This window comes from Brachyhypopomus gauderio, chromosome 1 (assembly GCF_052324685.1).
Source record: "Brachyhypopomus gauderio isolate BG-103 chromosome 1, BGAUD_0.2, whole genome shotgun sequence".
Classification (NCBI taxonomy): Eukaryota; Metazoa; Chordata; class Actinopteri; order Gymnotiformes; family Hypopomidae; genus Brachyhypopomus; species Brachyhypopomus gauderio.
Genome location: NC_135211.1, coordinates 20,671,334 through 20,684,823, shown reverse-complemented (window position 1 = coordinate 20,684,823; position 13,490 = coordinate 20,671,334). Strand labels below are relative to the sequence as shown.

The following is a 13,490-nucleotide window of genomic DNA, read 5'->3' as shown; positions in this document are numbered from 1 at the left end:
GCCTGGGTAATGCAGGGTGGGCGCAGCCACTTACTGGAGACGGGAGGAGGTGCGGTTAATGGGGGTGGGGCCGTACCAGCTCCACCTTCCCAAACACACAGACGCTGCTCTCTGCACTGGAGCGGGGGCGGGGCCAACCGCGTGGCATTCATGGTTGTGTTTGCGCTCGTGTACTTCCTGTGCCCGCTGCTGCTCATCCTGGTCGTGTACTGCAGCATGTTCAAGGTGGCCCGTGTGGCAGCCATGCAACACGGACCTCGGCCCACCTGGTCCGACAGCCCGCGCCGCGGACGTTCCCAGTCCCTGAGCAGCCGCTCCACTATGGTGACCAGCTCAGGCTCCGCCTCCCACAGCGATACAGGAGTGGGAGGGCGTGGCACACCCCACCGGCCGTTCGGTGGGGGCAAAGCAGCAGCCGTGCTGGCAGCTGTAGGAGGGCAGTTTTTGTTTTGTTGGCTGCCATATTTCTCCTTCCACCTCTACGCGGCACTGGCGTCCCTGCCGCCCGCAACTCTGCCACCCCTGGAAGACGTCGTCACCTGGATCGGCTACTTCTGCTTCACTTCCAACCCCTTCTTCTACGGCTGCCTGAACAGGCAGATACGGCAGGAACTCAGTAAACACCTGCCCTTCCTGTTCCCACTGCCAGCAGAGGAGGAGCAGGACCACCTGCCCAGCCGGGAGGGTTCTATAGAGGAGAATTTCATGCAGTTCCTACAGGGCACTGGCTGCAACATGTACAACCAGGACTCACAAAACGCCTCCAGCCCCAAAACTCCACCCCACAGATCGTCCCCATTACTCACACCACCCCGAACACAGTCACAGCCCATCCCCATTGACTTCCGTATCCCTGGACAAATTGTGGAAGAGACTTCTGACTTTCTGGAGCAGCGTCAGATTAAGAACAGTCTCATCATTTCAGATGGCTAGGACACAGGCCTCCACTCCTGCATTCCAGTCCATTATTATTTACATTAATTGATTAAAATATTGTGAACTTTCTATTTATTGTTTGACAGTTCCTAGTTTATTTTTCTGACAAAAATGACCTGGATCAGGTGATCATGAGGAAGGAAACATGATCTTGGGGAGATGTCAGTGAGGTGGCATCTGCATACTGACTGCAAACAACAGCAGTTTAGGACAGTTTTAGGACAGTTTTACGACACTACCACTCTGCTGGGGTCAGAGAGATTCTCAGAGGCTTGCCATCCAACATTTCTTTTGATTTATATCACTGGGGCTGTTTTGTATTGTTGGGATGATGGAATGATATTCTTCTGTTTTACCTCTGTTCCGTCAGAGTGAACAGTGATCCTCCTCTTTCCTCTCTCCTGTAGAAGAGCACATTCACAAACAGCATTTGGAAAACAATGGAACCTCAGCAAATCTTATAGAGTTTCAGGGAAAATGACATTCATGTAGTTTTATAGTCGATTGTTTTATATGAGTTTCTTCAACATATCAAATGTTTTTAATAGTCCATCTTTCCTCAGAAAATCTTATTTTTCTTTCACTTATTTTGAGTAATGCTCTGTATGTAAGTTATATTTAATTATATATATATATATATAGATGTTATTTTACCTTGTGCTGATGTTGTAATTAAAGGCTTGGGTAAAGAACAGATGTCACACATATGTATAGTGTAATAAATACACGATACACAAATTTCAGAATATCCATGTCACATTATTCCATGATCCATTCTACAGACATAGCAGTGATCGATTAGAGTTAGCCATGGGTTTCACTTCAAAACAAATGAAAAAAAAAACCTAAGTTAAGGAAGCAATCATAAAACACTAAACATTTATTTCCATCCCCAATCATAAAACACTAAATATTTTAACCATCACTAAACATAAAACACTAAACTTTATTATCATCCCCAGTTATAAAACACTAAACATTATTAACATCCCAAATCATAAAACACTAAACATTATTACCATCCCCAATCATAAAACACTAAACAATTTTACCATTCCAATCATAAATACAGTAGAACCCCGGAACTCGACCGCCTCAGTGCTCAACATATTTGGAGTTTGTCGCAAAATTTCGAGAAAATTTTGTCTCAGAGCTTGAACAAAACTTTGGAATCCGACTCGACTCATGTGACTTTTGTAAACAAAATACAGTTCATGCTTCGGTCACATGCCGCTAGTTGGCATTAGTTAGTGTTGTTGTTGTTAGTTGCCGTGGTTTTAAACCACTTTGAGGCTGTGCTCCAAGCGTTTGCTGTTTTTTGTACTGTTTTAGACAAAAACATGGGTCCCAAGAAAGACATAGCAGAAAAGCAGAAGAAGAAAATGGTAAGAACAACAATAGAGTTGAAAAAGGCGATCATAGAGAAGTATGAAAAAGGCATTTGTGTGACGGACTTAGCATTAAAATTCAGTGGTTGAGAATGGATTAAACCATTTTCAGTTATTTCTTATGGGGAAAATTGATTGGAACTCGACTATGGCTAATATAACATGGCTAACAAGTGAACCAAGTGCTGGCTGAATCCTCCTTTAATGACTAAACCCTACACTAATGGCTGAACCCTACACTAATGACTGAACCCTACACTAATGGCTGAACCCTACCCTAATGGCTGAACCCTACAGTAATGACTGAACCCTACACTAATGACTGAACCCTACCTTAATGATTAAACCTTACACTAATGGCTGAACCTTTCCCTCAAGTCTGAACCCTACCGTAATGGCATAATGGGGACCTCCACAGCCTCCTGGGGCAGACTACACACACCATATTTCAAAGTCAAAGTATCATGAAGATAATCCCATCATAACCAGGTTCACTCAAGGAAGAGAAATGTCTATAAGGTTACATTATACATTATACATACACCAGTATATCGGGGTAATAAATGTGTATGTTTCATTAAAAAACTCCCCAGTGTGGCAGACACGTAGCAGAGAGAAAGATTCATTCACACCTACTCCTCCATGCCCCCCGCATTTAACACACACACACACACACACACACACACACACACACACACACACACACACACACGCGCATGCAAAATTACAAACACACACACAGATCATCCATGTGCAGTGATACCTTGTGACCTTTTGTAGACATTTCAGCTTCAAAACCATGAACATCATCAAAGAAGTTTGCAGCATCACCAAAGACTTTGATGTTGGCTCATCCAGTAGGGAGCGTTACCTAATGCTTTAGTGAACCATAGATAATAACTCTTAATGTTTAGCTGTGTCCCTAATAATGAGACTGAGAGTATTTGTAATGTTGGCTGTGTGACTGCAGCCCCTCCCCACAACACCTCCCCCAGAGCACGATTCTCATGCATACACTGCTGGCTGCTAGGGATCTTTGTTACCATGGAGACCATCAGCAGCGACATTTCACAGGTGGTGGGAGGAGTTTATTTCTGGAGTCTCTACTCCAAACACCACCCCCTCTGTGTGCCTTGCTCTGCTGTTCATCCTGGGCCTGTGTCCCTCTCCCTCTCTCAAGTAACTCTGCAACAAGTGTACTGAAAAAATTGACAGTAAATGAAGGCCTTTATATGAGCTGTCCCAATTAACCCCCTCTGGCAGTCTAGAATATCTACTTAGATATACATTAAAGTGTGTGCTACATAAAGGATCCCCAAATCTGTCCTATCTGACCTTAATGAACAGATTTGAAAATCTGACCAAAGAACCTAAACGGTTCTGTCCTGAAAGGGTTTCTTAGGTGCTAATGAGACTGGATCTACAGTGGTAAGGAGAGCATTTCCATTGCAATATGATTTTGAGTCCCAGCCGCTCTAAAAGTCGTCTGTGGTCAAAGGTCTCTGGTTGGACATTTGGTTCTCTCACATGAATGTAAGTGATAATACCAGTTAGACCAGGCACAGAAACTGGTAGCAGTCCAGTCCTTTGTATAAACATGAAGATTATACTTTGAGGAAGACACATGGTATGTGGAGGTGACAGGTATGGAGGGAGATGGGGACAGGTTTAACCTTTAATCACCAAGACACCATGTTCAAGGGCAAATCGAAATAATTCACTCGACTTCATTTCTTTTTTTTGAACAAAAGTATTTTTATTGGCATTTTCTAATTACACAACAAACTTAACACAAATATAAGACCAATAGTCAAACTAAAAAAGTTTGACTAAAACTTTTTTAAAACTAAAATAAAATAAAATAGAGTGAAAATTAGAAAAAAGAAAAAAGAAAACACTCGACTTCATTTCTGATCTGGCCCTTTCTTTGTTTCATTGCTCATCCAGAATACATTCTCTCTTCTTCTTCTCCTTTATTCTCTTGTTCACAGCAACTGCTGAACCAGAGCCATTCATCTGCTCTGCACTGAACTACAGAACCTCCTGGGAGCATGCGCAGTTCTCCCAGTCACATGACCAGTATTGGCCAATCAATGTTAGTGCTCACATTCTAACACATTGAACTAATTCAACAAATGTAATTTTCAGTTTTATAAAGAAAACCTATTTGGGGAAAACAGTCCGTGTACCTTATGACTTTCTGGAGCATTGATTTTCAGTTCTGAAAAGAAAACACAAAAACCAAATGCAAAGAGCTTAAAAAGAAATGCAAATAAAAATGGTTGGCAAGCTGAAACACGTTATCAACCCATTCCGAAGGCCAATGGAGATTGTTTTTAAAACTTTGTGTGTGTACTTTATTTAAATTGTTTTTGTTTCTTCTAAGTTTGCATTGGTAAGTAAAATTATATAATTGTATCCCAAATATCAATGTAACGTTGGAAGAAAAACACCAGGAGGATTTAATTGGAAAGAGATGAGCACTGCTCTCATCAGACACAGAATGAGTGTTGCCAGCAGCCCCGGTGAGCGTGGTGATGAAGAAAGACAAAGGCGTAGTCGAAGCAGGCAAGCATTAAACCAGGAGAGCAGAGTCTGGACCCCTAGGGGGAGGTGGGGCGCGAGAGAAGCAAGGGACCGTGCACAGGATTACAATCAGGAGAAACCGCTCAGTAAGGGTTGGACATGGTCAACAATACTTTGCAATGAGAGGGAGATAGACAGGAGTATGTAAAGGACTGGCGAGGGTGTGGCTGACGACCGACAGGTGCTTTCAATTAGTATTGATTGACTGAGACCGTGGATGTCGAGACACGCCACTAGGTGGTGTCATAGAGACAAGGGAGCGGAGGGGATGCGTGTGAGTGACAGTCGATAGATTCGATTTTTATGTATTTACTTATTTCGAGATTCTGACATTAAGACAAATATTCAACACATTAAACCTAGAACATTGCATATTACACATTACAATTAAATAACATTCAAACACTAATACCCCAAAGTGATATTAAAAAATAAACCCTCAACCACATTGTGTTACTTTCACATAATTATAATTATAAATAATTATGCATATAATTACTAATGCTCATGAAAACGTTTGACCACTAATATGTGAGGGAAATTTTGGTCCCTGTTTCATATAATACGTTAAGCTTTTTCTACCTTAAGGATTTCAAAATGTCATCTTAAGACAATTGCTTTGTCATATCTTTACCCTGAATAACTCGAGAGAACTCTATAGGCTTGTTCAACTTATCGCTGCGCTGCCGCCTGACTCGATATGGGATGAGCAGGTTACTTTCTCGTCCGAATAGAATCGGCTGCACCTGCGTGTCACTGTGAAGTGCGCGATGGAACACTTTCATTTTCAGTATTTGACTTGTCAGCCAATCACGGCGCGGCTACGGCACTAAACATGACAGGTAACGTGTTTGGAATGTGGAGCGTGAACGGGTCATTTGTAGATCGGCCAGTGTGGAGGCGCGTGGTAATACTGTCACACTTGATCAGCATGAAAATTTTTTTGAGCGTACAGTAGACCTCTTATTAGGAAAGTACAACCATTACATGAAATGAAAATTTACTATAAATGACAAGCTGTACAAGGTCCTAGGGGTCTCCTATATTTTCAAATGTGGTGTTATAGATACATTTACGCTATTATGGAATATAATGCGATGATTTGATATCATATGTGTATTTTCGTATTTATCTGAGTTGTGATGTCATTTGACAGAATTGTTTCCTTTTTCTGTGCATATGTGCCAGCTTGGAAAAAGGGGAGAAGGGGGTAGTTGTAGTACACACATGGCAATGCAGGTAGTGTAAACAGTGCAGAAACGATGGCAATCAACTAACAAAGTGGTAACGCACACTGAAACAAATCGTACCATGTCCAGAAACCCATTAAAGGCTACCCCATAACATAGTCTTTTTGCCAGGCAGGCAAGCCCATCGCAGGTGGTACGTCGGGCAATGGAGGCGGGACAGCCGCAGGGGCTGCAGGAGCAGCTGACGTAAAGGGGGGCCATGGGTTGAGGCCACTGGCGTGGGAGGCCGCACAGTGAGTCGGGAAGAGTCCAAGGGAGGCGGGGCAAGAGGCAAGGCGCCCCGAGGCGGCAAGGGGGGTCCCGGTCTTGTCGCAGGCTTCGCCGAACCTTCCAGAGGGCCAGGCAGCAGTGGCGGTGTGACAGGCGGTGGGGTGCTAGCACGAGTTGCCAGATCATTGTGGATAGACCAGGGGCAGGCAGGTTGTTGTGAACAGGGTGGAACCTGCACAGGAATCTCCGGTTCCGAAGGGAGACCCTGCCTGATCCATCAATCTTGACCACGAACTGATCATGCTGGCACACCTCAACGAAGCGGCCGGTCCTGTCCTACTTGTTGGGATGAGGCCCGGTCTGGTTCTGCACGCATACCAAGTCCCCCACTCTGAGGGGTGGCAGGCGTTTGGTGTGCTCCGGCCAATTGTCAGCTGTGCGGATGTGGCGTTTGCGGAGGGCCTCCTCCCTCAGTGTCAGTGTCTCACGCTGCCCCGCCCATGACCACCAGAAGGCGCTCGCGGTCTTCGGTCAGGGCAGGTCCCTCCACTACTCACGCTATGACTACCAGAGGGCGTTCACATTCCACATCTCGCAATCAGCGAAGATGATCCGCAGCCGGATTTCATCCTTCTTAAGGAAGCCGACTGCGACTCATCTTTGCTGAGTTGTTTGGTCTTTCAAGCGGTCAGCCGGTATCGTGATCTTCATTGTATTTCTCCCAGTGCTTTCGCTACTGTGTTTTCTCGTCACTATCCCCCGTCTTTTCGAGTGTTCAATCCTGCGCCCTCGGGCCATTCTCAAGTTTTCCTCCCGCTGTATTCTTCCTATCCAGTGTTTGGTTTGATTTAGGAAGGGTTTTGTTTTTCGCCGCTTTTGGCTTGATTGTCAGTCATTCCCTGACGGTTTTCGTTTCCTTTCCTTCTTTCCCGTTTGTCGCGTTGACTTCGTTCCGCGTCTTTTGGTTGTCTCTTTATTTCAGTTACCTCATTCGCGTTGATCTCATTCCGCATTCCTTAGTTGTAGGTTGTTTGTTTATTTTTTGTTTCTTGCTGCTATCCCCATCGCCAGTGGCGGACTTGGCAATTTGGGGGCTCAAGGCGAATTTAGCTAGGGGGCCCATCAAGATTAATATGCGAGAAATAAGTTCAGGTTCACACTACACGATTTTAGGCTGGTTTTTCAGTCGCCGACTGTTTTTGTAGATCGCCGACAGAAACTGTGGTCGGAGGCAAATCGGGGATCATTCGGCGCTCGCTCAGTCGTGTAGTGAACTGCTGAAAGACGCTCGCCGAGTGGTCGCCAACTCATCGCAGACGACCGGCAGATATCTAGCATGTTTAATATGTAGCCCAGTCGGCGACTGAGAGTCAACAGCAGCGTCTAGCTTCATACAACTTTACTACAACACTGTGTTTAAGTTATTGTGACAGCACTGGAGAAATAGTGCGATTGATTATATCTATGTTCACTGCAACGGAGAGATGAAATAATTCTGGCAATTTGGGACTATGGAGTGGTTAAACGGTACAAAAAATAATAACGAAAATGTGGAGTACATGTACATTGTTTTTATTTTCTTCGTGGTGTTGCTAGTTCTCGAGTGTTTCGTTTTCGTGTTCTCGTGTTTTTGGACGGCAGCCAGATGAGTCGGCGATTCCCAAGTCGTGTAATTCGTGAGCCCGCGTCGCCGATCAGTCATGTAGTGTGAAAGCCACAACAAGAGACTCGCGATTACAGCACAACCAGTCGTGTAGTGCGAACGGCACAAAAACCTGACGACTGAAAAGTCGTGTAGTGTGAACCTGGCATTAGCTAGACAAGGGGGCCCTACAGTGGGAGGGGCCCAAGGCAATTGCCTAGCAACGCCTCTATGCAAAGACCGCCTCTGCCCATCGCGTCGGCTCCATTCCGCGTTGTGTTTCTCTAGTGCAGTGGTTCTCAAACTGTGGTACGCAGAGCACCCCGCGGTGGTACGCCAGATGAGCTCGGAAGAGATGCTTTGAGTTTTTTTTTTTTTTTTTTTTTTCACAACACATTTTTTTTAATTAAAACAGAATTATGACAAGTCCTGAAATTCAGAAACTAAAAGGGATGACTCGTATTATTTGCGGAGAAAATGTCGCTAAACAGCTCGATCTGGTGCATCTTTCAAACGACAGTCACTCGCAGAATTGATGAAATGGCGAACAACGTCAGACAAACATTGACCGAGAGAATTAAAATGAGTAAATGCTTCTCACTGCAGTTAGATGAATCCATAGATGTCGCAGATTTAGCCAACTTGCTCGTTTCCGTGCGATATGAGTATGAGGGCATGTCGCACGAAGACTTTTTGTGCTGTAAACCCCTACCAACACGAAATACAGGAGAACTACATTATAACATATGTGTGTAATGAGCAGGGTTGCCAACTTTCACGCATTGAGCGTGAGACACACGCATTTGACCGTCTTCACACGCCACACATCCGATTTCTCACGCCGACAAAAAAATCTAGTTTATTTACCTCTGATCCACATCTATGATTCAATGAGTTACTAGTTCGCTCTGGCACCAACCACCGCGATATAATACTTATCTTGTGTCCATTTTACATCCTCCCGGTAACAATTTACGTTCGCTAACCCCCCGTCAACAACTTAAACTCGCCAAACAGCTTTTTCTTTTTTCTTTTTTTTTGGGGGGGGGGGGGGGGTGGGTGGTGGTACGTGGAGGTTTTTCGTTTGACAGTTGGTGGTACTTTGTGTAAAAAGTTTGAGAACCACTGCTCTAGTGAATTATTTTTCTTATCTTATAACTTGCCACGCGTCGAGTCCTCTCCGCGTTGTCCTCAGTTCCCCTCAGGTTTTTTCCCCTTTGAGTATTTTCGTTCAGGGTGTTTTTCTTTTTCTCGCTTTTCCCGCATTCCTTGTGGTGGAGGTTTCAGTTCATTGTTTTTGTTTGTGGTTTGGCATTTGGGCTCCTATAACAAAACCCCGCATAACACCATATCGGCCGGCTGAAAACGCACATCACGGAAGCCAGTTCTTCAGGTGTCCCATATGTGGCAAAGGCCTGGCGCAGGCGGCATATGAGGTCTGCGGCGCCACCCTCAGACCTGGATATGACCGGCCAGTTAGAGTAACGGTCCACTATCACGAGGTAGTGTACACCTCTGTGCATGAAGAAGTCAGCACACACAGCTTGGAAGGGGTACACAGGCAAGATGGGGGGGGGAGTCGGTGGCGCTGCAGGCTGAGAGGGCGCCATCCAGTGTTTGCAGTCATTCTGAGTGGCGAGGATGTCGGCTGACATGCCCGGCCAAAATACTGACGATTCGGCACGGGCGGTCATCATGGAGACACCCTGGTGAGCGGCATGCAGGGCATCCCCGCCCTGGATTCGGGAAAGCTGTCTGCCGCCATCTCCTCTAGGACTCGCATGTCATCGTCACTGCTGGTGGCCTCCCTGACGCTGTCCCATGTCACAGACTGCAGTGACTCAAGACCTGCAGCGCACCAGGTCAGGTCACCAATGTCGTCATCACCCATGGGCCCATCCGTCGAATGAGAGACAGAACATCGGTGTGAGCGCTGGGTGAGAGGTGGGTTACCATGGCAGCATTGTCGTCCGGGAGATCCATGGGCGATGGGCAAGGCGTGCCAACTGGTCTGTGCGACATGGCGTCTGCTGCCCTGTTCTTCATGCCCGGGACATGTATGATGTGAAAGCGGTAGCGCAGGGTCTTTTCCTTGAGGTTCCTGAGGCGAGGGTTGGGTATGTTGTCGAGCGCCCTATCACCGAGGAGCTTAAGCAATGGCTTGTGGTCGAGAGCCACGACGAGTTCCTTGCAGCCCAACACGAAGTAGCGGGCCTTGTCCAAGGCGTAGGCGACAGCAAGTGCCTCACCCTCTATGGGCGCGTATCTGGACTCAGCAGCGTGGGTGAACCTGCTCCCGACCAGGGTGACCTTCCAGCCATCAGTGCAGCAGAATGGCTTGATTGGAGTGCACTGGCAATGCTTCTGGAATAGCCAGAAGCTGACCCCCTCCTTTGACCAGTCTGTGGCAAGCGCACGCCGTTCTGCAGGAGCCTCCGGAACGGTTGCATGCGCTCAGCCATACTGAAGGCGTAAGCCACCTGGTTGACTAGGCCAAACCAGGACCTGAAATCGGTGACGTTACGTGGCCGGGGAAAGTCTCTGATCGCCTCCAGGTAACGACTGCATGGCCGAACGTCATTCATGGTGATGGTGAAGCCAGCGAAGACGAACTTGTCGGGGTTGAGGACGATGCCGTTCCTGCCGCAGATATCGAGCCATTGTGCCGCTTGGAAGTAGGCTTCCCCTGAGAGGTACCGGTATCTCCCCCATGGGGTGATGACAGTCATTTTGTAGCGGTCATCTTCGTGCAGTGGGACACTGTGGTAGCCATTCCAGGCATCGAACACGGTTTTGTACTTCCCGCTGGGTACCTGCCTTGCCTGGTGGAATGGTGATTGTGTGTGGTGGGACATGTTTTTATGTGTGTTTAAGTGTGCTATACTGGTGCAGAGTTTTCAATAAACTTGTAATTCAGTATGTCCATGTTAAAAAAAAAAATGTTTTTTAAGCCGATTCAGCACTGTTTTACTCTGTCAGATCGGATCGGTATCGGCCGATACTAAGCCTCAGATATCTGAATCGGTATCGGAAGTGAAAAACATGAATCGGTGTATCCCTAGTATGGCTGTGGACTAGACGGGTGCTTCATCCACTTGTCACACATGTCGTCGTACAGATGGTGGGCTAAGGGCAGCGTGCACACCTTGTTGTTGTCACCGTCCATGGTGAGCGTGCATAATTCACCAAACACTGCCATCTGCTGTTCCTCGCACACCCCGTCAGCCTCCTCTGGTGGGGGTCTGGATGAGCGGCCACCTAGACAGTCTTTGTCGAGGTGATTTTGCCGGCTGCACTTCCGACACGTCTTGCCATATGCGGGGCATTCAGTACACCGGATGCGCCACTGTGGCATCTTGCCATGGCCTGTCTCACCACAATAGATGCAGGTCCCCTCAGGTTTTGCCTTTAATTTTTCCATTCTTTGGCTCCCCTTGTTGTGGATGTCCTGTTGTTTCCCTCGCCGATACGAACTGCTAATTGAGTCTGTGCTTTGGGGATCAAGCAAGCGTGAGGCCGAGCGCTTTCCTGACTCTTTGGCTTCAATGTACTCTATCATGTCTCTTAATGGCATATTTAGATTTTTTTCGCCCAGCACTCCTCCTCGCAGCACTCCAGCAGCTGCATGACGACGTCAAAACCGGCCAATTTAGTGCCCCTCTTGTATTCGTACCAGCGGGTCAGGAAGTATGACCATGTCGTGATGGAGGGTCCCAACGCGATGGAGGGTCGCTTGAGCTTCTCTGCCTTAGTGTTCGTGTGCGGTTCTCTGGGGGCTGCAGTGTGAGTGGTCGCATGAATGTTTAGCATTGCTGCCACCACTGCTGCCTCCACGTGTGTAGCCACGTAGTCACAGTCCACAATAGGGCAACGTACACTCATGTTTGTGAGGTCTTACGGGTTTATATTTCACACTCTTTGCTTTCGATGACACATTCATTCACAAGTCAGCGGTGGCGGGCCACTCATCAATGCATTAGCCGTCTACTCACTTGTTATTCGCATTCCAACATTGATGAGCTCCGTTCGATAGAGCCTGAGTGTTTGATTATAGATAGGAACAATATTCCATTTGTTCACGTCGCTTTAATGGGTTATAGCAGTGAAAAATCCAATAATCAATCAACGTGTCCCTGAATACCGTAAGGCATCACTTAAACATGTTATACACTTCCTGTTTTCCCGTGTCACAGTATAAAGTAACGTAGTGCAACATTCTCTAGCAATTAATGAGTCTAATAACTGAATAGTGAATGACTATTTGGAGTCTAAGTGTGTGATGTGTCTATTTGCTATGTGTAATGACCAGGTAGGAAGATGCTCATGTAACAGGGTAAAATAATAGGCTATATGAAATTCCTGCTAAAAGGGAGTTTTGGCACCACCTACTTGACGTCAACGCTGTGCAGTCCCGCTAAAACTAAGGTTTCTGGGATATTCGCAGCATAGACCATACACTGCTGCGAGTAAGTACTGTTCTGCTCCGCCAAAGCACATAAATTACAATCTGATTATAATAACGAATTTACGCTTTGTTTATAGTGGTATTTTTATTAAACATATATAATCATAAACAGAGAACTATGGTCACGGATGGGCATTTCACAGGCGGTTTATAACTAGGGATGCACCGAAATGAAAATTCTTAGCCGAAACCGAAAACCGAAAATGAGGAAACCAAGGCCGAAAACCGAAACACTGGATTTATGGCTAACCTCACTAAAATCAAGGCATTGCTATTCAAAGAATAAATCAACTACAAAATTTGATTTGAAAATATTTATTTAGCACTGACATAATGCATATTATAAAATAAAATTAGTGGTGGGCCGTTAACGGCGATAACGCTGACAATGGCCGACCACTAATTAAATTTAACTCGCTTGCAGACCGTTTTTATCTGAGAGGATAAATATATGTATTTTATACAAGTTAAATTTAATTATAACTGACTGGCCTGAAAGATCAATATAAATTCTCTCATAAAAACGTGACGTGAGTTGCAACAACATTAAAGAGCTCAGGTAAACACACTTCTAAGAAATGTCGTCTGCTCGGCAAAACATAACGGGGCTCAATGTGCTCTATTAGCTTACGAAATCCCACATCCTCTACGACAGAGAACGGCTGATCGTCTAAGGCAACGAGTTCCATCATTTTTGGTGTAATGTCCTTTGCCTTGGCGCCATCACTGGAAAACACTTTTGCTAGCTTTATCCAAATAAACACGTGCAGGTGGCGATTTTTGCTTGCGTCATCACAGCACATTGTTTCGGCCGTGTTGTTTCGGTGATGAAAGTATTTCGGCCGAAAACCGAAAATGCAAATTTAAGCTATTTCGGCCGAAAATTTTCGGTGGCCGAATTTTCGGTGCATCCCTATTTATAACCAGAATGTCCAGATGCTAATATACTTCGCTAATGCTTAATTTTCCCATGCGGGCAGGAAAGGCTATAACTGTTTGCTGCGCTATGAGAC

At 45.9% G+C, this 13,490-nt stretch overlaps 1 protein-coding gene across 1 annotated transcript in view; it reads left to right on the top strand.

The window, feature by feature from the left end:
• Positions 1–1,524, top strand: part of LOC143526930 (G-protein coupled receptor 61-like) — a 3,677-nt gene extending 2,153 nt beyond the window's left edge. Inside the window, exon 2 of the mRNA XM_077021746.1 lies at positions 1–1,524. This exon is cut by the window's left edge and continues 540 nt beyond it. Coding sequence (XP_076877861.1) covers positions 1–933 — 933 coding nt within the window. The 3' untranslated portion in view covers positions 934–1,524.
• The last annotated feature ends 11,966 nt before the right edge of the window (positions 1,525–13,490 follow it).